At 42.5% G+C, this 26867-nt stretch overlaps 1 protein-coding gene across 2 annotated transcripts in view; it reads right to left on the bottom strand.

Annotated features, from left to right (window-relative positions):
- Positions 1-31: 31 nt before the first annotated feature.
- LOC138181145 (uncharacterized) overlaps positions 32-26867 on the bottom strand; it is a 37538-nt gene continuing 10702 nt past the window's right edge. The window contains exons 2-15 of one of the 2 annotated variants that reach the window (XR_011173448.1): positions 9965-10202; positions 9178-9286; positions 9049-9073; positions 8774-8954; positions 8237-8583; positions 7390-7456; positions 6957-7265; positions 6581-6689; positions 5860-6194; positions 4868-4984; positions 3872-3958; positions 898-1521; positions 284-629; positions 32-215 (exon numbers count right to left, since the gene is read on the bottom strand). Coding sequence is in view for 1 of the 2 variants with exons in the window: in XM_069115774.1 (XP_068971875.1) it covers positions 462-629; positions 898-1521; positions 3872-3958; positions 4868-4984; positions 5860-6194; positions 6581-6689; positions 6957-7265; positions 7390-7456; positions 8237-8583; positions 8774-8954; positions 9049-9073; positions 9178-9286; positions 9965-10202 (2716 nt within the window). In the remaining variant the exon portion in view is untranslated. Of the gene's footprint in view, positions 630-897; positions 1522-3871; positions 3959-4867; positions 4985-5859; positions 6195-6580; positions 6690-6956; positions 7266-7389; positions 7457-8236; positions 8584-8773; positions 8955-9048; positions 9074-9177; positions 9287-9964; positions 10203-26867 lie in introns of both variants that reach the window. The other variant, XM_069115774.1, reaches the window with a different exon arrangement.

Here is a 26867-nt window from a genome sequence, read left to right as displayed (position 1 = left end):
TACTAGGGGAAAAAATGTAGAAACGATCTAGTTCCATTAGGTATTATCGTTTTTATTTTTCAGTTCGACGGCTCCATCGAGTCTCACGACCTGTACATTAGTCGGCGACGGAGGGAACTCTGTTTAAAGACTCGGGCCTACGTGGTAAAAGGTGTCGCGGCGCCTGTCATTTCGGTTAATTAAGGGTACTTTAGCCGTTTCTTATTCCTTAGACGCTATAATACGATAATAAATAACATATAAAAAAAGACATACAGGTAAAAGACGTAAAAAAGAAGCTCACCAATAGGGGGAGCGATCTTTCATCTAGAATAAAAAGTCGATGTAAGTTCAAAGAGCGTGCAAAAATGTACAAAGTGGCAGAGGTACATGGTGGACTCCTAAAACGGTTCGTTTCGACTTTTTTTCTTTTTTTTTTTTCTTTTTTTGCTTTTTTTCTTTTATGAACGGAAGCTAACTCTTTATCGATTATTATGTTCGGGGTTCACTTTGATGGTGACTTTGTTGTTGAGAGCGGACGCGAGCTTCTCGACGTTGCTCTGTGACAACTTTCCCGGCTCCGAGTTCGTTGTCTCGTTGTTGGACACCACTGTGTTTTCAGGGATTGGCTTAATACTTGGCGGTGCCTCCTGAAACAAAACAAACAATTGTTTTTACGAAGTTTATTCCACTTCACGTTTCTTTAACGTGTTCTTCATCGCTTTGTAATCACATTTGTTAACGTCAAACGTGTAATTAACGTAATTTATACCTTTATCGTCTGTTGTTTTGTGGCTGGCGACTTAATTGACTACCTACACTAAGCATCGCGCTTATCAGCCAAACGACATAATGACATTTTACATGTTTCGACCTTCGTTTACCTTTTGAAATTGATAAAACAAAAATTCCACTCACCCCGTCAGTCTTTCTTCTTAAGTTCGATCTTTGTAACGTTGCAGCCAATTCGTTCTGCAATCTGGACACCACTGGCCCATTCGCCAATTCATCCGTGCCGTTTCTATCTGATCGAGACTGCTGCGACAGGAAGTCGAGCTTAGACGGTTGTTTAGCTTCCCCTTCGTAGGCGCCTATCCTAATGGCGACTTTTCCAGGGGCTGGCTTCAAGTTCGGTGCGTTTGCAGCTGCCGGAGACACGGCTGCTTTTGTCATTTCCGGCACGGGACTCGGCGACGTCTCCTTTCCATTCACCTGTGGCTTGTTTCCGGTACCGTGTCGAGGGCTCCCGTTCGACGTGACCGTAGAATTATTTTGTATGGGGAAGTAAGTTGGCGGTGGCTTTGGAATCACTGGGTTTGGAGCCTCTTTCAACTTAAATGACTCTATGCTTTGCATCTCCACGGAATCCTCGGCGTTTTTGGTCTTCGAAAGAAGCGGAAGCGGGGGTGGAGCCGGTGGTGCTGGAGGCGCTACAGACGCTAAAGGCGCCGGAGGTGCTGGAGGTGCTGGAGGTGCTGGAGGTGCCGGCGGTATATTGTTTGTCGGCACTGTCGACGTGTTCAATACCCTTTTTTCTTGTTCCTGGTGACAGTTTAATGAGATTAAGATAAGCAATGACAAATTTAGGAATTTATACAGCACAAAAAGAAGTCGAACGATACATATTTAATTTTATAGATACTATGTTTTAATCTATTCAATCTACCGAAGGTTGTTTCGGAATTTAGTTAAGATTATGAACGTATATATTTAATTTTTTCCACTTTAGGTATTCTAGACGATTCTTCGTTCAAAAATGTAGATTCAATGCTAATCGGTCAGATAAACTTGATAACTAACATTGTAAGGCGTAATAGTAACCAACACGCGACTCCTCCGTTCACCGTTGCTCAGCAAACCGTTCATGTCTTCGGTTTCAAAAGCCTAGCATTTTTCCTTCGATTAACTTTCCTTCGCTAGTAGCAACAGCCGTGGCAGCGGCGCATAACGGTTCAATTTCAACCGTCTTTTTGTAAATCACTTCCGACTCGTTAACGAACAGCCTTTCGAAGAGCACTCGCGCACGGTCGTGGAACTCGAGGTCGCGACGAGAACTAATCTTCGTTGTCGTCGTCGTCGGTACTTTTCGCGAATTACGCGCGTCTATGCGAATTACCGGCTGCAGCGAACGCCAAGTGCGGCACCGCTTTTTCGTTAATCACAAGCGAACCGCATTTCGCGGTGTTCCGCAGTGGCCACCTTGAAACCAATCGCACGCCACGATTCGAGTCGGTTGAAAACAGTCACGAGCGTAACTCGCGCTCTTATGTAAGCTCTATTATTTTACACGTTGCAATTCGAAGGAAATCAACGTGCAACGTCGACCAACATAAGGAAAAATCCTTGTGACAGACGATCGCGTCCACTTGTGTTCGAACGAGCCGGTCACCAACGATCGACTGTTCCGCTACCGTCGAACGTCCGTTTAACAGCACCGATCACCCGCCGATAAGTCGATTATGTAATGAGTCATCGATTCTACGATAATTCACGCGTTTCTAGGAAGCGCAGAAACGTCGCAAGGTAGAAATAATTCACTCTAGTCTTTCTACGGCGAAATTGTTGTAGAGAACAATCGATGATCGGTCGATTAGTAGATCGTTAATTAGCGGAATCGTTGCAGCGAACAGAGCCGATTTAGAAAGCACTAGCTGCTTCCCCCGCACGAATACTTCTATCGTATCGTAATCAGTTGTCAGGCTTAATTAGCTAACCGCGATTCAATTAAGGGCGTGATTTAGTATTGCCCGGCCGCGAAACGACTAGTACGGATCCAGTGTTCGTATCGCGCGGCAGATTCAGCCGGACTGAGAACAGAACGGTGAGACTTACGTGACTGTAAGAGAGGAAGATCGGTCTCTATATCGCCGCCGGTCGTCAGTTCGAACGATACGCGAGTGTATAACAGTTAATAAACGCAGCTTGTACATAAATTCAGGTGCAGCTGAGCGTATTGCGTTGCACACACGTTCAATGTGTTTCGAGACTCGTGCAGACAATGACTGGCTGCGAAGTCTTCGTAATCTTGAGACTCGTTATCTATTTACTTTGGCAGATCTTCGGAAAGAAGGTTGTGTAATTAAAAACGACGCAAGAGAGCACGGTATAGCGTATCGCCTCGAGAACTGGAAGAATATGCCCCGAAACCACGTTATTTGCTTTGTTCCGCGTATTTTTCTCCAAACTTCCCCCTTTACCGCCTTCTTTTTGTATCAATATTTAATTTCCACGCTCGGTTGCCAAGCAGCGTATTATAAGTATATCGCCGAGATACATACGTTTCCATCGCGAATTCATTTCCAAGAGTGGCTAATAGGATTTTTAATTAACCGCATACGTGTATATCCTTAGTTCCGCTCTTTCCATCGTGCGATACGTATGAGGAGTATCGTCCTCCCTGCTCCCCCTTCCTTTGATTAGTTCGCGATCGCAACCGAGAAATTTTATTCTAGACTTGAAGTCTTTTCGTGTAATCAGAAGCTGTAACGTCTTCCTCGTCGAAGAAAGGAAACGGTGAAAGTACTAAACGTTGTACTTGAACGGCGTGCATTACGCGTACGATTATAATAGAAACTTTAATAAAAAAGAAATTTCTCCATCTATACAATTTTTCTTCTACTTTTACTTCTTTTACACCGGCCACTTAATTATCTTAAATCTTCTTTTGCGATTCAATTAATAATATCAGAAACGAAATCGTTCGAAAAAGTATGTAACTAAGGTATGGTAGATGTTGCCATAAGATATATTCTAATTATCGCAATAAGAACAACAAAACAGTCACGTTCACGCAAATATCACGAGGTTATTAGATAAATCAAGGAAAATCACGTATTCAAGTATACAAGTAGATCGTTCATGTACCGCAAAGATAAGCTTATCATTTTCTTACCTGCTCCGGCGCCTGATCGGAGAAATGAACTTTTTGCTGAGCGCTGTTGAACATCTTTCGATGGGCACGCTTGAACTCCTCCATTAGCTGTAAACAATTTAATACGTGTGTTATCGCGTCTTTACTGTTCCTTTATTATTAATATTATTCCTCTGACCGAGGATTAAGCACCGAACTTAATCGATCGAGAACAAAGAGGTCACACGGTAAAATTTACGGCGCGCTCAATGCGCGTTCGGTCGCAAACTGAACTCGCGAAACGCGTACGAGCGAGCTGCGCGCCTGTGAATCGTCGTTCGAACGCTCATCTACGAAAGTTCGATCGTTTGCAACATCGCGCTGTAATTTTTAATTAGGCTGGCTCTCTACTCGTTATCGACGTACAAACGCTTTTCAGTATCTGCACGGCGTATTAATCGCTCCTTTTATTTCTTCTGCATCTATTAACGAGCGTTTCTCCTTTATCTATCGAGAAAAACAATCCTTGGTCGAATCGTTTCGTTTTCATCGCCGATCTAACTCCGATTAGATTTTTACGAGATTACATCGTTCACCCATCGAACGAGAGATCAACCGGTCGTAATTTCAATTTCAACGTTTTACGACGTAGCGAGTGAATGAACTTTTCGCGTGTTAAGTGTAACTGACAAGCGTTAGGATGTCACGGGAGGAATCGTGTGGGTGTTCGTGATACGAGAATCAGGCTCTCGTACGAGGCAAGTGAACGCCTGATACGAATGCTCAACTTACGAGTACAGCGACGTTATGAATGCACTGGTATCCTGCAATTCGACGGAGTCTAGTTAAAGTTCAAAAGTCGCGCAGTAAAAGATCGTTGAATTCATCGGAATTCTATTGTCTTGGATCGTGCACTTGAACCAATTTCGACGTTTATGTTATATCGTGCTACGACATGTAGATTTAAGAAAAATCAAACAAAGATTAACAGAACATTGCTCTTATCGCAGTTTGTGTAAGATCACAAATATTGACTACCTTATCGTGCGTAACTTTCTGTTCTTGCGCCCTCAGAGCTTCCGGGTTTTGTGGCTTCCGTGGCTCCGCAGTTTTCTCCTTTCCTGCTTCCATTTTCGCGGCGTTGTTCATGTTCCTCTGAAAGAGACGATGCATTAAATGCGCTTACATATCACGATCGCCTATAAATATACTATAGGTAATCAATATTTCGTGACGCAATATTTGATCGATTCAGAATTAGTCACACTGTGAGAAAGTCTCGATCGAGTTAGACGGAATGAGTGATAAGCGATTTGTCGACGATAAAGAATCTATATGCGTAACTCGGTTGTCCAAGAAATAGAACGTCCCTTATGATGAATGAAACCTTACTAATGTTACTATTATCGCCACCATGGAAACATGTTGAAAGAACCAAAATCTTATCTATTGGGAAGAAAACAATTATCTTTGCAGATGACGTACGAGATATCGCAAAGTGTAAAAGAAAATTACCCATACTAAAATAGAGACACAAATATAAATTTCCATATAATATAGCTTGTTGGTTATTAAAATTTTCGTTTCTATACAACAAAAGTAAATTATTTACTAAGCATGAATTATTTACTTACTTTATATCGAAATTTATAACCATGAAATAATCAGATTTATTTATTGTTTATTGTTACCTGTTTGACATAATTATTTTAATCTTCGATCCGATAAGATCGTATATGCGATATGAGTCATCGGTCGCAAGAAAAATGCCACGTTTATAAAATAATACCGGCATTGAACGGTGATCTAAATTCCAATTGAAACAACAAAAATATTGCCGCGCCAGATAGGCGCCACTCTCGCCACAAAGACTCCGAAGGCGAGAAAAATCCAAAGAATCTCCACGGAGAATCGGTCGATATAAAAATCCAAATTCCGGTAACACGCCCGGTAATGCGCATAAACAAGCAGGTAATGCGATCCAAGCGGTGTATAGGTTTCACGAAGAGGAAAAGTCGCGGCTCTCCTACCTGCTGCGCCCGCCTCTGCAATTCCTGAGTGATGGCAGTGCTTAGATCGGTGCAGGCTATCGGCGATGTCCTTGTGGCGCAATTGCGGGGCGTTGCGGTGGCCGCGGTGGCCGCGGTGTCATTGGTTTTATTGGTCCCGGTCGAGGTGGCAGTGATCGAGCCGAACGAAACTGTCGACGGTGGCTCGCAGGAGGACGTCGATAAGGACGAAGAAGTCGAAGCGGAGTCCTTGCTGCAGGAAGACTCGAGGCTCGACTCCGTTTCCGTCGAGCCTGTACTGCCCATAGACATTGTGCTACCCATTTGCATACCCTTCGCGTTCATTGGCTTTGTGTCTGTAAGGATAGAAACGCATTTCACGTTATTTTATGATACGCGTTTTAGAAGTTGACTTTAACACGTGTTGTTAAAGTCCGAAGTATTGCGAGGTATTACGAAAGGATCTTAATAATTTAGAACGCTGTTTCTTATTTAGAAAGTGTTAGCGTTTGACGCTACTGCGATTCTTGACTTTTTCATGTCATGATCTCGCCTTTGTTTCAAGCAAGAAAAAGACTTTTAACGTTTTAAAAGTATCTTCGATACGAGATCGAAACGAGAAACCGCGTGTATCAATGACACCTTTGCTTCAGGAATTTTCTAACGATAGAAAAATGACGATTTACCATATGTGTCGTATCGATAGATCTTACGTGTATTTTCTCGAATTATTTTAACGTACCTCCGGACCATTTATAAGGAAGAGGTGGCGGCGGTGCTGGTGGGCATACAGTTTGGTGGATCTCCACGGTCGTTATCGTTTTCCTATCTCCGTCCTGTGTGCCATTTTCCTGTGACAAAAGTTTAACAAGAGTCCTCTCAGTCCAACGTTCGAACGTACAATCACCGTACCTCTACGATCGTTTCTCTTTTTAATTAAGCCGCGTCGCTGGCTCTAGGCTACTGTACACTGATCATTACGTTAATTCAATCAAGATAATCGCGATGATTATGAGAAGACTCGGAGGTAGAAAGCGCTGATCGAATACTCGTTAATTATCAAAGAGCGAGCGCTAAATATTAGAAGAACAATACCTATTAACACAAGAGCAACTCACTTTGGATCCATGATAGGGAGGCATATCATCGGTTGGACCATCGTAAATGACGTCCTGTTGCCGCATATTGTCCCTTCGATAAGCCAAACGACGATTCGCTTCGTCTCTCGGATTAGCGTCGAAATCGTGGACTTCGTAATCGATTCTTGGCGCCACAGGATCGTACAGAGGCTCGTTATCGATATCATCTTCGTAATTACCACGCGAGTTCGGACGACCTGGTGCACCTACGAACCTGTGGTTTTGGTTCTGGCTCTGATTGATACGGATCACCGTGGTGTTATTTGGCCTTCGAGACCATTCCTGAGCCTGCGAATCGATCAATTATCATCGCTTAGCGTCTCTCTATTTTTCAATCGAACGAGTATCACTCTTCGGCATTTTTAAATTTTTCATAAAAATTACGATCCATTTTTTCAATAAGAATTCGTACCTGATCCACGTGAGCCCATTCCGCGGAGCTGCAGCTGCTGGTGGACAGGGCAAGCGGGCAACAAATCCTGCAATATTCACGGTCACGTGTTACCAGTAATTCTTGCATCAAACGGTACTACTTTCTAATTCCAATTATACAACATCGTGAGGAAGCAAGACGTAAAGGAACGAGGGTTAAGAACAGGATGAACGTTTATGAGGCGGTCAGGAATTCGTCCTGTTCCCCGGTGCTACGATCGTTATCACCGACTGTCCTATTAATAGACCGACTTTCTCCTTGGTGCAAATTCGTCGATGCCACATGATAACGGTCGGTAACGAGAGAGAGAGAAAGAGATACTTATCCAATGCCATAAACCGCGCGAGCTACTGTATCTAGCCCGATTCTATGGCAAAGAACAGTTTAGCTGGTCCTTGTTAATTGTAATTACGTACAACGGTTCAGGCTATGGCATAATAATCGTGTTACAATATGGTCGTTTAAACGTTACATCAGAGTTATGCACGTAACTAATTACAGACACTTCTTTACCATTGCAAGGCATTTATCTTGATTAGACGGGAAAGTGAAACAAATTTCTGATTCTGTATATATTACTCTGCCTATTTGTTTTGGTTTTGTAATCTACGCAATCAATTACCTAACGTTAGAGAAATAAAATGACATAAGTAGACCATAGATGTTTGCATTGCAGGAACGAAATCTACATAGAGATTTCTTTTGCTTCCTAAATGTTAACGAGAGGATCGCTTTACTTTACATATTTCGTATATTTTTGCATATTATATAGATTTTTGAGTGTTCGAGTTTTTCATAAATACCATTTGCTCTTCGTCTTACTAACCTTCCATTTCGGTTGCAAACGTCATCGCGAGGGTATCGATGATGCATTCTAGGGTCGTGATGATGTTGCGGCGAGTAAGAAGGATTCTGCGGCTGTGGGCTGGCTGCAGCCATACTCGACGTTTCAGAATCGTAACCGCTCGAGCCACGGGTCCATAATGGTTCAGGGCAGTCGTAAAGGTGATTCGGCGTGGGTCGTTGCACTATGAGGTCGAGAACGGCGGAGCTTCTCATTACCTCGATGGCTCTTTCGAACGGAAGATCAGTGAGACGCTGGCCGTTGCACCAAATTATAATGTCGCCGGCTTTCAAGCCCGCTGCTCTAGCTGGTCCATCGTCTCTGGTGCCCTAAATGAATTTTATTCAATTAATTCTCGATCCTCTGTTATATCGTGCTATTTCGTATCCACGGTAATTTGACCGAACAAGATCAATTTTACTATCGCCATTTAAGTGGAAATTGAAAGTAATTGAAATTAAACACTGGAGAGTTACGAAATTACTATCAAATGTCAGCGAGAAACTATGTATAATTAACCTGAACTGTGAGGCCTGGCACGATGCCTCTGCAAACACCACACCCGAGGCGACCCTTCTCGCCGACGAGAATTCGAATCCTGACTTCGGTGCTCGGAACGGCACCCAAACCAGTTTCGTTGTACTGTAGCTGCTGCTGTTGCTGCTGCACCATGTGCCAGGTGACCGGATCGTTCGGGTTGCTTTGCGAATCATAAAGTACTTTTATAACGAGGAAACACTCCGCGGACTAACGCGAGAGCCTTGCAGAATTTTTAATGAGCGATCGGTACTTACTCTTTCACAGGTATCATTCCCACGCCTGAAACAATAAAATACGAGCAATCAGTTTAAGTTGTTCGCGTGTATTCCGGAGTTGAGAGAATTAAAAAAAAGAAAAAAGAGGAAAAGAATGCGAGTAATTACTTCGAATCTTGAGAACGAGCACTTGCTGGTTTTTTGCCAGAAGTGCCACTTCCTGATGGACTGCGTCCTCAACCGGATACCCGTTCACCCTTATGATCTGATCACCGACCTGAAAGTAAAAAAACAAAGTGAAACGAAAAGTAGAATACACAGTTAACGAAATAGAGCAGAAACCGTAGTTTCGTAATTACGGAATCGATTTGTATCTCTTGACGAATGTTATACGAATGGCTATACCACCAGACAAAAGTTTGAAATCGCTACGTGTTTCCCTCAGAGAATTAAAAAAAAAAAAACAGAAAAAAGTTCGTCACGTCTAGGAACTTGAACAGAAATCAGTTTCTTTTAGAACTAGTTTATCTCGAAGTAACCTTCAATAAAGAATCTGTCGTTGTAAAGGAAATTTACAACTATCGATATCGGCGACGTTAATTTCCAATGGATATTAAACAATCGACGAATTAAACGGTTAAAAATTAATAAACTTAAACTTAAACGATTAATGAAATTAGTGAGGGACAAAATGTAAGTACAACCAGGAAACAGATCCCAAATTTTTGGCCGGCACGGTAGGTGCATGTGGATGTTTGCGCATTTATGAAACACCGTGAATCGCAACAATGCACATAATATGCAGAAATACGTAAAACAATCAAGATATAGTAATCATTATAATATTTAATGGATTGTGCTTCAATTACGTGCATAAAAATTTGAATTTACACAAATATCTTCAGTGTACCGATAGCAATTGCAGAAATGTAACTACAATTTGTGACTTCATTACCCTTAATCCATTTCTGTGAGCTTCGCTGCCAGGTTGCACGTCGCTCACGTAAAATCCAGCTGCGTACTCTCTGCCACCACGGAGAGAGAAGCCAAATCCAGACGCTCCACGCCGTCTCAGCCTGACATTCCTAGTCACACCGATGACGGCCATCCTGCCGCCTCCTGTTGGATTTCCAGGACCTCCACCGGTCGATGGTACCATCCCAGCACTACCTGTGCCGGATGCACCACCCGACCTGCGAAAACCAATTAAAATTCAATCTCGTCTGATCGATGTTATTTGGCATTGGATTTAATTGCACGATAATTAACGAAGTACAAAATGCTGGAAAAAGAAAGTGGATTCGGTGGCACGAATCGAATTACGAGTCACCGTCATTACACGTATTGTTCGGTGAATCGTATCAGCAGCTCGGACGGAAAGTGGAGCGCGATTCATTTAGCCGAATGAATTCACGAGTACGCTTTACCCGCGATATAATTTTATCCTGGATTTAACCGTGTTAACGAGTCTCGTCTTTTTCGTTACGTAAAGCGAGCAACATTACTTTCTCGGTATTATTCCTATGCGTTCCACGCTCTGCGAAATCACACGAGACCAGAGTCCCTCTCGCTAATAACCGGCGACTATTCGCAACTCAGTAAAAAATCTTAGTCGTATTTAGCGATGTTGAGATATGTCGATACGTCACGAGTATAGTGCGGATGTAAAATTTTAAGATACAAAAACGTAATAGAGCGTACTAAAAGTGGAAAAATATAGATAACGTGTATTAGGTATAATACTTGCTTTCAGATTCTTCCTTTTGTACCGTTTCTTTGGTTGTATTCGTAAAAATACGAATTTGCATATACGTTCGCAGTCACGAAACGCAGTCGGAAACGCGACACATCACGGACAGAAACGTTTCTTGGCCCGAGGATACAATGGGAGTGGTGTGACAGAAGGAACAGTTAGTCATTGAGACTGAATTATATGTATAAAGGGCATCGTTTTACTCTAGCCATCCGTTAAGGGTATTTTCCCGTATTTATTTCGCGAAGTAAAATAATTTATGTTTATATTTATGTAAGTAAAATAATTTATTTTTTTATATATATTTTCGTTATTATCGATCTACTAGCGCGCCTTTGTATACCGTTAAAAAATCCAAAAAGAAAACGTTGGATATGTTTGGTGTCTACGGAATAGACATGTGCACCATCGAATATAATATACCGGGTATTGGTTGCATATCTGTGGTAGACGCGTCGCGCGTCTGGGATAGCTTACGGGGATGGCGAGGATGGCAGTGGTTTAAACGCTTTCCATTGATTTCCGTCTCCTCTGGATTTTACTGCTACCCAGGTAATTACCACCGGTAATAGAATATCCTACGTGTTTGTACGTTCCTATATATCTCCGGGAAATTCGCAATTATTCAAGAAGAATCTTAGAATGTGGCGGATAAGTTTAACTTTAAAATTTGAAAATGAAACTAAGTCTTTGTTTAGTTTGTGCTTATCGCTCAGAATAAAAATTTGAAAACCGTTCTATATTCATAGCGATTCGATATAGAGAAATTGTATTTTTCACAAATGCGTATAATTGTATAATGTGCGGTTTTAGAAGCTGCCTTTGGGTTACCGTATGCGTTACAGAAATATGAAATATTTCGTAACATTTAGCAAGATTCGCAGAAAGAAGAATTAAAATCGCGGACGAACGTTTTCCTGCTTGGGGACGGACGGCAAAACGGCCGGAAAATTTGTGCACGGTCTGGAAAGAGGAATTACAGCAATTCTGTGTCAACGACGCGGCTCACCTTCGCGAATAATTGTCCTGCAAAAATGCTCGTTTCAGTCGGCGGTCGGAGAGCCGCGCAGTCCGACTCGAAACAATCTTTGTTCGGATCTCGCGGTCTTTTTCCACAGTCTCCTGCGAAATTAATGACCACACCTGGCGCACTATTGGCCTGCGCAATCGTCGAGGAAGGAACGACGAAGCGGAGGAGTCGAAGCAAATTCCACCGCAGACGACGAAAAAGACGAAAGATAGAAAGGAGACGCAGGGTGGGGCAGGCGGATGAAACAAGGAAAGAAAGACACTTTATGCTCCCTAATGACGCCGGGAATCCGTCTTGTCTCGGACATTGAAAAGATTACGTGCAGTATGAAGGGACGTCGTAGGTTGTCGGATGCAGCGGAACACGAGAATGACACCAGGTAAATGACAGTCATTAGAAAGAACGAGACACTAGTTTAAAACTACTCCGACTAGCTGGAGAGCTCGTCTTCTTTCTCTTCTATCTTTATTCCACCTTGTACTCGTTCTTGCTCCCTTCCTTTTTGCTCTTCTTGAACGTTACCGATGGCGAAAGAGAATTCCATCGTCTGCACTTTCCGACGAACCTGCAGGGCTTTTGCTTTCCTCTTTTTAGAGGATATCATTTCGGGCAGACTACGCTCTACACAAAACGCAAACCGACGAAGGCTTTCTATCCGAGTCAATTTACATGCGACTATTTACGACGTGATTACCATTTTGCCTCGGCAATGGGTGCACCTTGCGTTCGCAATTATCGGAAAATTACAAATTTCCTTATTGGACGGTAATAAGGGACGTGCATATATATACCGAAGCAACGAGACGTTGGCGACTCGGCTCGATATCGTGTCGAGTTCGATCTTGAAAGACCAGTCTCCGATCTGATCGGCGATCCGCTAGATAAGGGAAAAGTACTACAAAGAAGAGGAGCTCTACCCCCTGGGGCGGCAAGGTGAAATACCTGTCGACGACACCTACTAAGATCCACGAGATTTCTCGGCCGGTGGGATCACTGACACGAAAGGTAGGTACTCGTTACAAGCTGTTAACGCATTTTTAACGTGTTCCTCGCGACGTTCTTAAGGAAGTCGTAGTTGCTTTTATTAAAGACCCGCTCTTTCAAACGCGTCGGAAAACAGTCACGCTGCAGTAGGTTTTCAACAACTCCCTCCGATGCTTGCCTCCACTTCTCGACAGCTCGGTAAACGCGCCTCTATGCCCTCGTTTCTGAGCATCTCTCCAAAATGCGTTCACCTGACGATCCCTTCAACCCTTGCTGCTTTTGTTCGACTGCTCCGTATTTCTATCGTCCGGCCAAGACGGCACAAATGTTAAGCCGACCTGAAAAGGATCGTGCGGACACAAAAAGTGCTGCTCCGATAACCGTAACCAGTGATTTATATGCATGGAAATGCAACGTGGAGTGGAGAAGGTGAGATGATAGGGAAAAGAAAAGCTCAAAGCTGTCGAGATTCTATCTACGGAGTTAGTACATTGTTAACAATGGTTTCATTAATCCTTTCATAGTCCGATATCGATAAGACGCGTCGATGACGCGATAACGAGCATCCCGCGAGCGATCTAGAAACCGAGTAGAGGTCGTTGAAAAGTTTCAAGACCGCGAGGAACGTAATCTCTTATGTAATCTCGAGGACAATGGACGCGCGTAGATTCTCAAGGAGGTTCCCGCGACAAGAGGCCAGGCCATCGATATACTCGGGCATACCGTTATTGTCGTCGATATCGCTACTTAACGATCCAGCCACGAAAGTGTTACGACTGTCACGAACTTTCCTCCACACCTTCCAACGCTAATACTGGTAGCTGCTACCGTCTGAGAGTAGCAGCTCGTCAAAGAGAGCTCTCGTGTACGGCCATTACCGCGCGTTTACTTCGTGTCGAATCCCGCATTCGGTTCATATTTTATGCTAATCAGTTCCCTTCGCGACGAGGTAACGAGTAACGAAAGGACGGAAAACGAGGAAGAAGTTCCTCAGGCTGGTTAACGTGTTTAACTGTTTTTGGAGGGAAAGCAGAGAACGTTGTACAATAATAATTAACGTTACGCCTTTCCACGAAATTATTTCGTTTCTTAATAAGCCACGGTGTTACGCTAACAACCTCGTGTGGCAACCTCGTACGAAGTTTCGATATTCGAGAAATCTTCGCGATTCGCTTGACGTAAGTTATCGTTATAAAAAGTCCGATTTTCCGGATTATGATTCAACGAGTCACTCATATCGAGCAGCTGTATCATCGGTACCATTACAATGCTCGACAGACGCGCGCTTGAATACCGATCGTTCGTGCATGTGTGCACGTAGTGAGATAACAGGACCCTCGAATTATCGGCTCGGGATTCTATTCACGCTTTATGATAATTATGAAACGCGCGAAGGGTCCGTCGATTCTGGGTTAAGTTCGTCGTTCGATACGGAGAAAGCTACGGCGATATGCGCGCGAGGTTCGAAAGGAAAAAGAAAGAGAAGAAAAGAAAAGAAGAGGAAAGACACGAGTATGTTCATGATGCCCTTCCCAAGCCTGAGCAGACTTTATTGTTCTCTTTATTGTGTACCTCCGGTAAAAACGTGGCGCGCGCAATCGATCGGACGATGCGCGCAATTATTGACTCGCGTTCAGTACATTTTCACTCGTCTTTTTTCTTTCGATTCGTGACACGAGTTTCTCGCATAATTGCGCCAGCTCGTGCTTTCGTGTTGGTCTGTGCACGCGGTTCGAAGGGATGCCCGGAACGTCCAGCGCGCAAACAATGTAGAGAAAGTCGATGGAAGTTGCAGAGAACACGGAAAAGACACGCCCTGACGAGTATTCTTGTCCTCTCGTGTCTCGTTCCTCGCCTCCTGTTAGATCGCTCGTAGAAGACGTTGGGTCACGACCGAGCGTCCACAGCCACACGATACTTTCCATTTTATCTGGGTTTCAAGGAGATCGTGAAAAACTGTGCCTCCAAGTCGCAGGTCGATCATAAACATCGAGCCGCAGAAACGTTCGGGTCAGGTTGAAATATTAATTTTAATCCGACCAAGCTACGAAGGTAATACGATTAATATTTACGACTCGGAGGAACGGTAAATTCTTTCGATACTGCGAATTTTCCATTGGCAACGAAAAGAAACAGTTGTAACAGTTGCTTCTACGAAGCTGAATCGTAGCACGTCGAATCGAACGACGGAGTATTAAAGTATCGTAGAATCGTCGTACAAAAGTTTTGTGTAACGTGGAATTGCTCGTAAACTGACAATGAAAGCCGATATCGGTGTTTTCAAACGAATCTTTCGTTGACTCGCGAAACGGTTTTGTGAATGAAGTGGCCTATTACGTAAAGAACGAGATAAGCGTTGCTGGAGGGACGGAATAATAACGATTAACCGATTCCCGGTAATAACGAGGAAACCAACTGGTTTCCTAATTGACGTTTCGCGTAGCGCAATGGGCTACCTCGATTACAAGAATTTTCCTCCGAGCTCGCTCTTGGTGAATACGTTCGTAGCCCGTTCATGTAGGAATACACGCAGCCGTGTAATGAACGGCGTATACCGCGATTAATGGCAAGATCAGGCGAACTTGTATTTCAGAAAAGTCGCGATTACAGGTTTTTCTGGTTCCTGTTTCGTCACGGTGTGGAGCGCGTTCGAGAAACTTTGAAAAGAGTAGCAGACGAACATCATGTTAAGGCAAAATTAATCGAGGGAATAAATTATCCATCTTATTTTACCGTATTGCTACGCTTGATGTACACACTCGAGCAACAAGCTCCGTGTATGTATATTTAAAACGTATTTACCTTTTATCTTGGCCATAAAAAAAAGGTTCGTTTCTTGCGATCTATAAAGTTTCGCTTTACTAAGAAACTGCGAGAATCGCCGTAATAAATCGCGAAGGAACTGTGAACAACAAATTTCAAAGTTATCGCATTGTATTCGTTGATCGCACGTCGTAGACATCCGTGCGTCGTCCAGGGAACAACGTAATTGATATCGTTAAGTGTACACGACGCGAAATTGCGCTCGTTTATGCTGTCTCAAGCACAACTGGCTCTGTTATCGTGGATCACGCGTCGCGTCACAATTTCGAGCAGAGTAAAATTCATTTTCGTTACGGCCGAATTGCCGCTTTAACTACGCTCGAGCCGGAGAGCCTCGAGGAACACGAATCGAGATCGTGTGCAACGAGCACGGATAGACCAACAGAGAGAGGAAAAGGGCAACGCTTCGGAATCGGGCGTGTTTCATGTTTCTTCCCTTCACGCGCCACCGATCTCGTTCCATTCGATCTCGAGAATCCGCGCCTTTGATCGATCTATCCTCCCGTTCGCGGTCGTTGATCTACTCGCGCTATTTTCAGCTTTGATTCTAGTATATTACGCCTTGGATATAGCGAGACGATTAATCGTTTTCCCCTCACATAATGCTAAAGGTATTCTGTGACTTTCTCGGTGAATCGTGCTTTTTCATTTTATTCGATTTTCACGAGAAAACGATCGGTATTAACCAATTACGTACCGCACCTGCGTTGCAAACGTAGTTTTGTTCTGCTATGTTCAGAATCATTTATTTAGAAGTCGATACCCGTCGTGGTAATGCGGTTCAATAAGAAGATATCGCATAAAATCATTAATATCCGTTACTTTTATTTCAGATTTTCCAAATTCATTACCTGGTAATTAGCATTCTGGATGGTGCGCTGAAACACGGCCCGGTATTTAGTACGTAATGGGTTAACATTACCACGTTGTATCGATATCAAAGAGTTTCGATTATACAGCTGTTCTAACATCTTCAGAACGATTTCTCTATCCGTCCTTTTTGCTAATCGTCCTCGAGGTGAGTGAAAAATTATATAGCGCCTCAGACGGTTGGCGAAGTCGATAAACCGGATATCGGTGATCAAAGAACGGAATTACTGTAATCAAGTTCCCTCCGCGTTCTTTTATTTGCAATTAACTCTATATTGAACGGTCGGTACTGGCCTTGAGATATTTCCGATATTCTCATTTATTGGATATGCCCTTCGCACCGGTCGGGGAAAAGAACGGCTACGCGGAAAAGTACGATGGCGGGCCGATCTCTTTAAAGTTCACTGGATCATTGTTCCTATCGGTGACTTTAACGATCGGAAAGAACAGGCACAGTCTGAACGAAACTTAACATCCACCTTTAACGAACGATTTAATCGAGTTCATAGTCTGGATAAGGAGGAGCATGATTTATTCATTGCTATCGACGTTTATCTTCCACATTAAATAAAAAGAAAGAGAGGAATGCAAGATGAAAAAGGATCGACGCCATGATCGACCGTTTCAAACACGTCCAATGTTCAATCATGATAAATGATGCGACGTATCGATCAAAGAACCTGGAGACTCTCTCTGCGGTAAGTGAAAGAGGAATGTTACGGATCGCGCTTTGTTTCCGCTATTCTTTTGGAACGCGAACGATTTACGGGCCTCGTTAAGTGTTTCTTTTCGTCGTCGTCGTCGTCGTCGTGCTCGTCCTCGTAGCTGCAAGGGGAAAGGAGTAAACGTCGAAAGATACGGACGAAGAGAAACACAATGCTCGTTGCCATGTTTGCGGTGAACGGTAACGGTGATCATCTGACAGCCGTAAAGTTTTCAGTTCGTCTCTAGGCACCCGATTATGGCGTTTAATGCGGCACAATGCCGATAGAATGGTAAATTATTTCTTGCTGCGTGTCTAACGGGAATACCTAGGCTAGGTCGGTTGATAATTTTCACAGGTCGAGTCTGAACGGCGCCTCGTCTCTCCGACTCCTCGAAACTTCATAAAATGCAAATGTATTCCGGAGCGAGGCAAATATTTCCTCGTTAGCTTCGAGCTTCTTCGTTGTTCAGCAATTTGTGCTTGTTATGCGAAAAGCGTATCCGCGCGGTTCGAGTAACTTTTCAAAGGGTGCAACTCGTGGCTCGTTAACAGAGTTACTTTTGTTGTCTCGTTCCGCGTTCCGGGAACGACATTTTTCATCGGGCAAAAGAATTTACGCGTTCGAAGCGTGTACGAGGTCGAACGGATTGCGAAGGAAAGGCAACGATGAGGCAATGTTTGCAAAATTCTCGACGCTTTTTCGAGCAGCGTGAAATAATCGAGTGAAAACCCGTATATGTTTCAATTAAAATGCGGGCAGGATCGAACGATTTCCCTTTGCTTGTTAGGAAACGAATCTGAAATGTAACTCGTGACCCGACAAAAATTACCGCTTTTTCCACGCGTTTCTCGTTAACTTTCCTGTTTGAGCGATGTACTCCGCGGTTGATCCGTTCTTACGAATAGAATCAGTCACGTTGTAACGCGAACATTGATTCTTCCGTGTCGGTATCCATTCGCTTTTTTTCGACTTATGAAACAGAAGATTCGCTTTCACGTGATGGAAAGTAACGCGTTACGACGTACCGTGATCGTATCTGTTCATTAATTTTTATTTTTATTACGCGGCGAATAATTAAACGCAAGAATCCTCGGTGTCAGAATGGCGATTACGCGACGAGACTCGCCTGGTTCCCTGTGAGAAAGTAGAACCTCGTGCATTCTGTTTTGACTACCGCGGAAGACAGATGACCGGTAAGAGAGATATCCTTGTCAAAAGCCATAAATCTCGGATGGCCGAACTGGACACCCACGTATTTATTTTTATTATATCAGGAACGGTCATACGTATCGAGCATAAATACAGATAAAATCGACCTCGGTCTCGCCTGATCGATGAGACCAGGGGGCCAATAAATCCTTCAACCCGATTCTTCTTGGCTTTGAGTTTTTCCCTTTTTGCACCAGCAGCTATCGGAGTACGGATCGACAGACGCACGGTCGTTGACATACGCTGGTCTACTATAAAAGTATCCGCGGAGAAACACGCGAGCCAGCAAGAAACGCGCGTGCACTTGGAAGAGTGTGTCAGCGGGTCAGTGACACCCATTAGCGGCAACAAAGTTCGATGTTTAGCCACTGGTTATCGACCTTGCACCGTTCACCTAATTGGAGTAGAACGTAGCCGTGACTTCCATTATCTTTATCAAATCAATCCAAGCTGTCGATTAACTTTGATTTTGTTCCACGAACAACTTTCTCCGACATCGATCAACCGGTGATCTTTTAATCGATGATCGTGACGACTCGTAGAAACCTTCGATTTATTAGAATACAATCTCGATCGTAATTTGTATTACCGTCAAGCACACGGTCACTTTCGTTTAAATACGGCCTACCTACGCTTTCTTAAAGCATATGCTGCGCGATAATCCGAGACGACAGAATACAGGTGGAACATACACATTCGACTTTCCAACTTAAGGATGATAATATCGTTTATCATTGGACGAGCATTAAACGTATCCATTGGAAATCGAATGATTTTCTATCGATGTTTCTCGTTCGAGCAACTCCGATAAATCAGACGAACAAACAAAAAATTCCTGTTCTGCAATTGGTTTCGTTGGATTTTAAGCGCTGGAGAGATACGTGGCACGATCGATGCGAAGCTCAGTCGCGTTAATTGCAGTCATTTTGCTCGCAGTCGACCATCGAGTTTACGGCGCTTTCTAAATCGACGCGAACCATTGGAAACGTCGCGTCCCATCACAGATTGGCAAATTACTGGACGAACGAAGGTGAAATAAACGTAGTTGGACCGTTTTCCGGCTATCAGAGTGATTTCATTGAATTGTCCGTGACGGACACAAAGATTCGTGTACAGAGTTTCACCGACAGGTCACAAAATTACAGCCGATTTATTCCGCGGACTAGCTCGCAAGGTTTTCCGCAAAACCGCAAATCCACTCCCCGCCATAACGCTTTCTATCGTTATCCGTGTTTGTTTCTCGTTTTGCTATCAGACGATTGTTTCTATCGGTATTTTCACCGAACCACGACGAGTTTTTTTTCCTGGAGAAAGTTTAAACCTATCGAGTTTTGCCCGATTTTAACGAGCATCGAAAACATCGTTTTAATTCGTTGTTATAGCCGAGTCTTGTTATATCTATATTTGTATCGGCGAATTCCGGTCTAACCGGGGTTCTTTTATTTTGTTGGATATATTATTCGTGCTGCTTCGATGCGCACGATGCATTCGCTGCGGCCGGAGAAGTGGCCACCAGAAATTAATTGTTTGGAACTACAGTTATGCATGGAATCTGTGTCAGGATGGACTATAATTTTCAACGCTCTAATATGATCCTAGAGCGACATTTGTAGGTAAGATGCATAGATGATGGATCTTCGTTCATAAAAATAGTGACACGTTGAGTCAATATCGGTGTCTTATTTAACGCTAGGTTCGTCCTATCTCCCTGAAATAATATTATTTTGCAGATCTTTTTTTTTTTTTTTTTTTTGCGATTACTAAGCATATACAGAAATTTATATTCCCTATCATACGACTTCAATCGCAACTATGTTTATGTAAAATATGTTTAGATAACACAATACAGGTTAGTAGTTCTAGTGTTAAATCAACGTCATGGATATGGAGATAGAAAATATTTGCCAACGGATTGAATAACCGACTGGGAGTAATCCTGCACGGGATGTTATAGAACTAAACGGGAACTAGAGTCTCCTTTTACGTCTAATGGCGAGAAGGGACCTTAATTTAAGCACTGTCGACTCCGTTTTCTCCGGTTTGTCTTATAAGGAAAGGAAAGTTTCAGGCGTCAATTCGTTAATCCAAGCTCTTCGGGCTAGAATGTGTACACGTAAGCCTTTTCAACTAATATACACATAGCCCGGTCTGGTTATGTAACGTCACACGTCACGTGCAATGATTCCTGTCTGTTATAATCGTCGGGTGTAATATGCAACGCGAGATCGCGAGAATTCAGCGTCGCCTAAGCTTCCTGGCCCGTTCTCAAGATCAGCAACCTCGTTTCGTGACATAACGTCTCGCCTTGGTAAGGTAGAATGGTTCGTGTTCGAGTTTGTAATTCATTAAACGACGGATCGTTTGTTCCGATTAATCGATCGCGTGGTTCTCCTTTAACGTTCTGCTTTGACGCTCGATTAGAACGGGTATCGTTGAAACGTATCAGACGCTACAGACGCGGCTGGCTTTCAATGGTAGTACACGATGTCATTGACACGTAAAAATCGCGCGACTGAAGCAAGCTTTCTCGTATAAAGGAGAACACGACTGTTTACACTTGTGGATCATAAACAATTAGCATCGGGAAAGGTGTGAGCCAACCTTTACCAGAGTTGATTGCTACGAAAACGTCTGCAATCTACTTTGGCAGATACGACGGACCGTGTGACTGTCGGCCTCCTTTTCCCGTTCGTTCTGTTTAATTACCAAAGGTCTTTAACTAATTGCTATAATATTGCCCCATTTTTCCTCAAACGAAAACAAAGAGATCCATGAGAGAGTTTTCAGAAAGAAACTGGCAACTTGGCCTACGGCCTACCGGCTTTCTACATATTTGGAACGATTTTACTCATCCTCGATGATGAGGTAACGTGAAAGCGTCTCATCGAGCCTTATCATCCTCGAGATTAACTCACCGATGAAATAACCGCCGATCTGTCTCGTTTATATGAGGTAACGACAATTCTATTCTGCTAATGTTGCCTTGTGCTAACCTGCCGAGAGAGCTAACATTTTTAAATGACCTTTCCCATGACACAAGTGCGCGCGTTCGCGTTGTTGCTTCAACCTACGGGTAAATATCGAAGTATCTGTTAGCACGTAATGCACGTACGTTCGCATACGTTTGCGAAGTATCCTCTCGTTTGTACGAGTTAGAATAATCTCTCTGCCTCTTTGTCTTTCTCTCTACGGCGCCACAAGTTGAAACCTTAACTCCGTGAATCCTTCCCTCGGCCCAATATTTGAGGAATGGCTACCCGCTTAAACCCGCTTCCAAACATCCTGTGTCAATACGACATTCGAAATTTGAACGCTAAGAAACAGCAAAAGTTTCCATACTACAAGACGAATCCTGTTTCTCTGTAAATATAGAAAGTAAAGTTAACGATCAGGTAGTTGAACTCGAGGATTTGAATCGTACTGTCTTCCGTCTCAAGACGATTATTCCGTCAATTGACCCGTGCGGGTCGCGAATGAAGTTGTTTTCTCTAAACACGACTTAAGGAAAATAGCGAAATTGCCTGCGGTACGTTCTAACGAAGGCAGAATAAAAAATAGCCGATAGAGACGAAAGCTATCGAAAGTTATCGACAGCTTCATTGTACGCTAGTATGGCGCGCTTTTCAATCTCGCCAGTGAAGAGTGAAACGTAGAAATACCGTGGCATTCGCTTGGGAATTTCTGATACAGACGTATGTATAATATACGAGGCGGAGGGAGAAAAAGACGCGTATAGAAAGGACGATAGAAAAGGAGGGGCTGACCGCGTATTTGCTTCACTTCCACGAGAGGTTAGCCACCACGTAACCGGCATCGCAATCCCTAATTATGCAACCTTCTTCTTCTTCTTTCATCCAGTCATATCTCCCGCCAATATATTCTCTCGGTTAACTCGGTAAAGCAACGTGAGTTTTCTCACGCACCTGAGTTTCCGAATGCCGAGCTCGGTGCCACGGCATTTCCAACGTTTTGCGCGCTATTTAACGCCCGGTGTTACTACAGCTGCAATCTAGTCACGAAGGACATGCTGCCTTTTCTTCTTATTCAGTTCGTTTCCGATTGCGTGGCGCTTCTTTATCCCCTTTGTATTTCCGCGGGAAAGTGGACCAACGCGAGAATGTCTTGAATTCTCATTACAAGAATGTTTCCTTACTTTTTACTCTTTGTGTTTTCGTTCGAAGTTTTTTCTACTCTCATTAACTACTCGTCTTAAGATCATTAGAAATATTATACATATACAATTGAAGGTACTATAATTGAACGGAGATTTGTTTCGCCTACTAAGTACTGTAACTTACACTGACAGATAGACATCCTTAGTTTAATAATAAAACACAGAAGAAATGAGAATCAAACGTGTCGTGTACGCGTATTTCAAAATTTGTATCATTCTTCCCGCGCACGCGCGGTGATGCAACTCGTATCGTAAGACATATCCAAACGCAATAGTCAATTGACTTTCGCGGTCCTCCGATTCGGTGGTTGCGGGAACAATTTCCAAACATTCGATTACGTGAGAATCCCAGCTTGTGTGGCAACAAAGCGATAACGATCACGAACCTGTCTCGAGTTTCCATGTCCCGATTGACATTGAAACGCGTACAAGGACGACGCGATCTTTGGAATTTCCTTGCACACGCGTTCGTGTTTCTTCGATCGTGTTACGCGGTGTTTCGTTACGTTCGCCGCGTACAGGTTATGTGTGCTTGTGACCGTATCGCTGACACGAGCCGGGCAAATCGTGCACATTTCGTTGAAATGCAGTGCATGAAAAAAGATGTGATTCAAGTAACAACAGACGTGCTAAAGTGGCACGAAATGTTCCACGGTTAGGTGATAAAGTTTCTAAACGTGACAGATTACTATTTATGGTATCAGCCAGAAGATCGGTGTAAAAGTAGCATTAAAAGATGAGTTGGTTATCAAATGTACTGTACTGTCTTGATAACTGACGACTGGATACACATGTAACAAGTTAGTCAGGGAGGATTTACATTAAAAATTTGACGTTAATATAGAATTGTTTAGAAGGATGGACTTACACAATGCTAGCCAATGTGCAATTCGAGATATCGAGATTTCAAAGTCGCTAGGTTATATATATTATATAATATATTGTAGAAACAGTTGAATGTAGAGATTCACGATAAGCAAAATGAAAGAAATACAATGGCTAGAAAAAGTATTTGTAAATATTATATCTGTATTTTCCAATGAAGCGTTTTTTATTAGGTTCTATATTAAATTTTCATAGTATCAAATGTTTTTTGTAGTCATACGAAAGTACTATTACTATAAACTTAATGTAGTTGAACCTAATTAATTAGCATGTAAACGCTATAATGCAGTGGTGTATAGATGCTTTCTGCACTGTACATATACATATAACGGAATTCCATCTACCCAATTTCCATTTATTGAAATGAAAGTTTAGCTAGTGCTCGATTAAATGACTCGCTATTGAAGATGAATCAATTTATCCGAACTTCTCTATTATATAAGCGAAAAATCATAGGTAGTGCGGAGGGTGAGTGAACTCAAATTACATGAACTTTGGCTGTCAATGAATATACATGCATACGTTCTATTACTTTACTATTACTACAACGCCGTTTCGCCCTAGGCATTTCAAAGAAACGATGGGGATAGCGGTGGCCAGGTAACAAGGCAGAACGTATATTCCTATAATACTTATAATTCAAGGAACATGTTATATAGCAAAAATTGCGTATATTATCCTGGGAAAGTCACGCGTAAACTTTTCACGCGAATAGATGTTACGTTACACGTGGCTCCTGGCACTTGTTTTGCAACGTGAAAATATTCGCAATATTTATCGCTTAGCTTAATGGTCCTCTATCGAGCGTTCTATTCACGCAAAACAAATTGCATAAATTCTCTCTCGCAACGAACGATGATTTATAGATTCTTTATTAGACGTTTCTCAAACAGTTTCAGAACGAAGACTTCTTTTTTATATCGTTTGACGTTTACGCACGAGAAACTCCATTTAAACGCATACACAGGTTAAAAAGCAAAGAGAACAGCGTTCGTTCGTTGTAGTTTTTTGTCGTGCCACTTCCCTCGCCTAAGTGGTTCAGCCTTGAGTAGGTAAGCCGGGTAATTGTAAACAAATGGGGTGATCGACCTCGATGTCTGAGCCTTGAGAGTCGCTCTCGGAATTCTTGATATTGGGAAGCATTGAACTGTGCGATTCAGACGACGCGACACGCGCTAGACACGACGTGTAATCGTCTGGCGGACGACTGATCCGCGATTAATCACATTCAACGTTTATCGTGCATGCTTCGTGCTCCTATTACCGTTTCGTTCGCGTTAACGTTAAAAGGCTGATACAATGCTCGGTTTCGTAAGTCGCGACACGGCTGTCGGAAAAATCTCGCGGCAGGAAAGTGTAGGTTATGGGATTGACAACGAGAAAATCCCAGAATTGTGTTGACACGTGTGTTTTGCTGCGAAAGCAGAGCACGAGTGTTGTCGAATATCTAGTTACGAATAGGAAATATCAATTTCAAACGTATGCTTGTAGTTCAATCTCCCTTCAAGTATAAAGAATTCAAATATTATTTCTTTTACATAATAATTAATCTTCGTAATCAATCGTTTACTTGTTACGAAAATTTACGTATACGTTTATTTAAAATTACTTGTTACGATGTTTAAGTGATTTTTTCTAAATCGAACGATTAATTAGTCAACTGGTCAATAATGTGTTTTATTTGATTACATATGTATATAGAGAAATATTTAAATTATATCTATGGAATTACATAGAAATTCTAAACGACGAAGTTAGCAATTAACAAGAGAAAGCCACTTGCAAAATCCACTCCAGCGATTTCTCTACATAAAAACGCGTTATCAACAGAGGTGGATCTATTTCCGCGAATTATGCAGATAGTAAGTTCCTCTAGAAAAATTGATGATTTTCCTCTATTTTACCTACAATCGTATAACGCAAACGAATCATAAATCTGACTTCATCGTCGATGTAACAAATTCTTTGATTACAGAAAAGACGCTTCTGTAATAAGGAATCTGTATAAATCAAACTCGTATAATTTCCAAAGGAAAAGCGTCTGATCATAAAATCAATCGAATGCGAGCCTAACATTCAACCTTACAGTGGTTAGACAGGAAATTCGTCCTTGGAACAGTATTCACTTATGATAAGCCGGGATCAACTTATTCGAAGGAATCCGTATAAAATCACAGGATTCTACGAATCCAACTTCGCTTGAGATATCGATGGTCTTAATCCGACTTAGGCTTGGTGTAGACGTAACGTCGCGTCCTGGTTGCGATTTTTCACACTAAAACTACATCACTTGCATTGAATTTAAGATCCCTATGATCTGGAAAGATTTATATTTCTATTAATAACGCGATGAACACTGTCGTAGAATTCTGTTATTGACAACGTAAAACTATCGAATTACGCAGCGCAGTACCGCTGCGAAATTGCAACGATATTGCGGTGTTTGCCTGCGTTAGACTTTTAGAGTCAGCCTCCTTCTTCAACGTTTCCTTGAAACGCATCTACTGTTAACCACTTTCGAGAATCGCCGTTGGAAAATTGGCTCGGTTTTTCCATGGATCCGGTCACCGTGGCGCCGGTAAATAAAAGTGAAATTGTACCGTTGGTTCGCGTGGCCTTTGTAATTTGCGACTGTAAACTATAACTTTCACTAGGACTTTCGTCGGTTCTGTCGAAAGAGCGGCGTCCCTCGTCCACGTTGAAATATACGCGAGCCATTATTGTCATCCGTACGCGGGCAAAAGCGAGAGCTGTGTCGTAATTGCTCACGATAAAATTTACGTTGCTGTACCTTTCGAGTATTTACGCGTTTACCTTATGCCTTTAGCAAGAAAAACGTTTGAACACAGTTAGATTTAGAATTCTGTAGTAATCCGGCGAAGTTAATGAACGATCGACTTAACCGTTATGTTATCGCCGTGGTTAATTAAAAAAAACGCGGAAATTGAAACACACGAGAGGTTTGCCATCGGAGTTATCATAAATTTTAACACTGATCTTATTCAGATAGACTTTTCGCCTCAGAGATTTCAGATTCAGTCGAAAATCATTAATTAGTACGCTGCGTTGGCGTGGACCGTTAAGAGAAAACGAAATCGTTGACGATTCATAATTTTGATAGAATCTAATGATATACAACTTGAAACGAGTTACACGTCGTAATTTTTATTTTTCATAACTTCGATTTCCTGCTGATTTCATGCGAAATACATTACTCAATTATCAGGAAAAGGAACAGAAACAACACGATGCAATAAAAGCTGACCAAGACTGTTATTGCACGAGTTATGGAAAAATAACTAATTAGAAATTATTAAAATTTGAATAATTGGCAAAATTATCTATAGCATCGATACAATAATCATAAATGCAATACAAAAATTAATAATCTGTTTGTTGATAAGTATCCTAATATTTATGAAC

Source organism: Bombus flavifrons, chromosome 6 (genome assembly GCF_040668555.2).
Source record: "Bombus flavifrons isolate JBK064 chromosome 6, iyBomFlav1_principal, whole genome shotgun sequence".
NCBI lineage: Eukaryota > Metazoa > Arthropoda > Insecta > Hymenoptera > Apidae > Bombus > Bombus flavifrons.
Note: the sequence above shows the minus strand (reverse complement) of the source record. Positions and strands in the feature narration are given on the sequence as shown.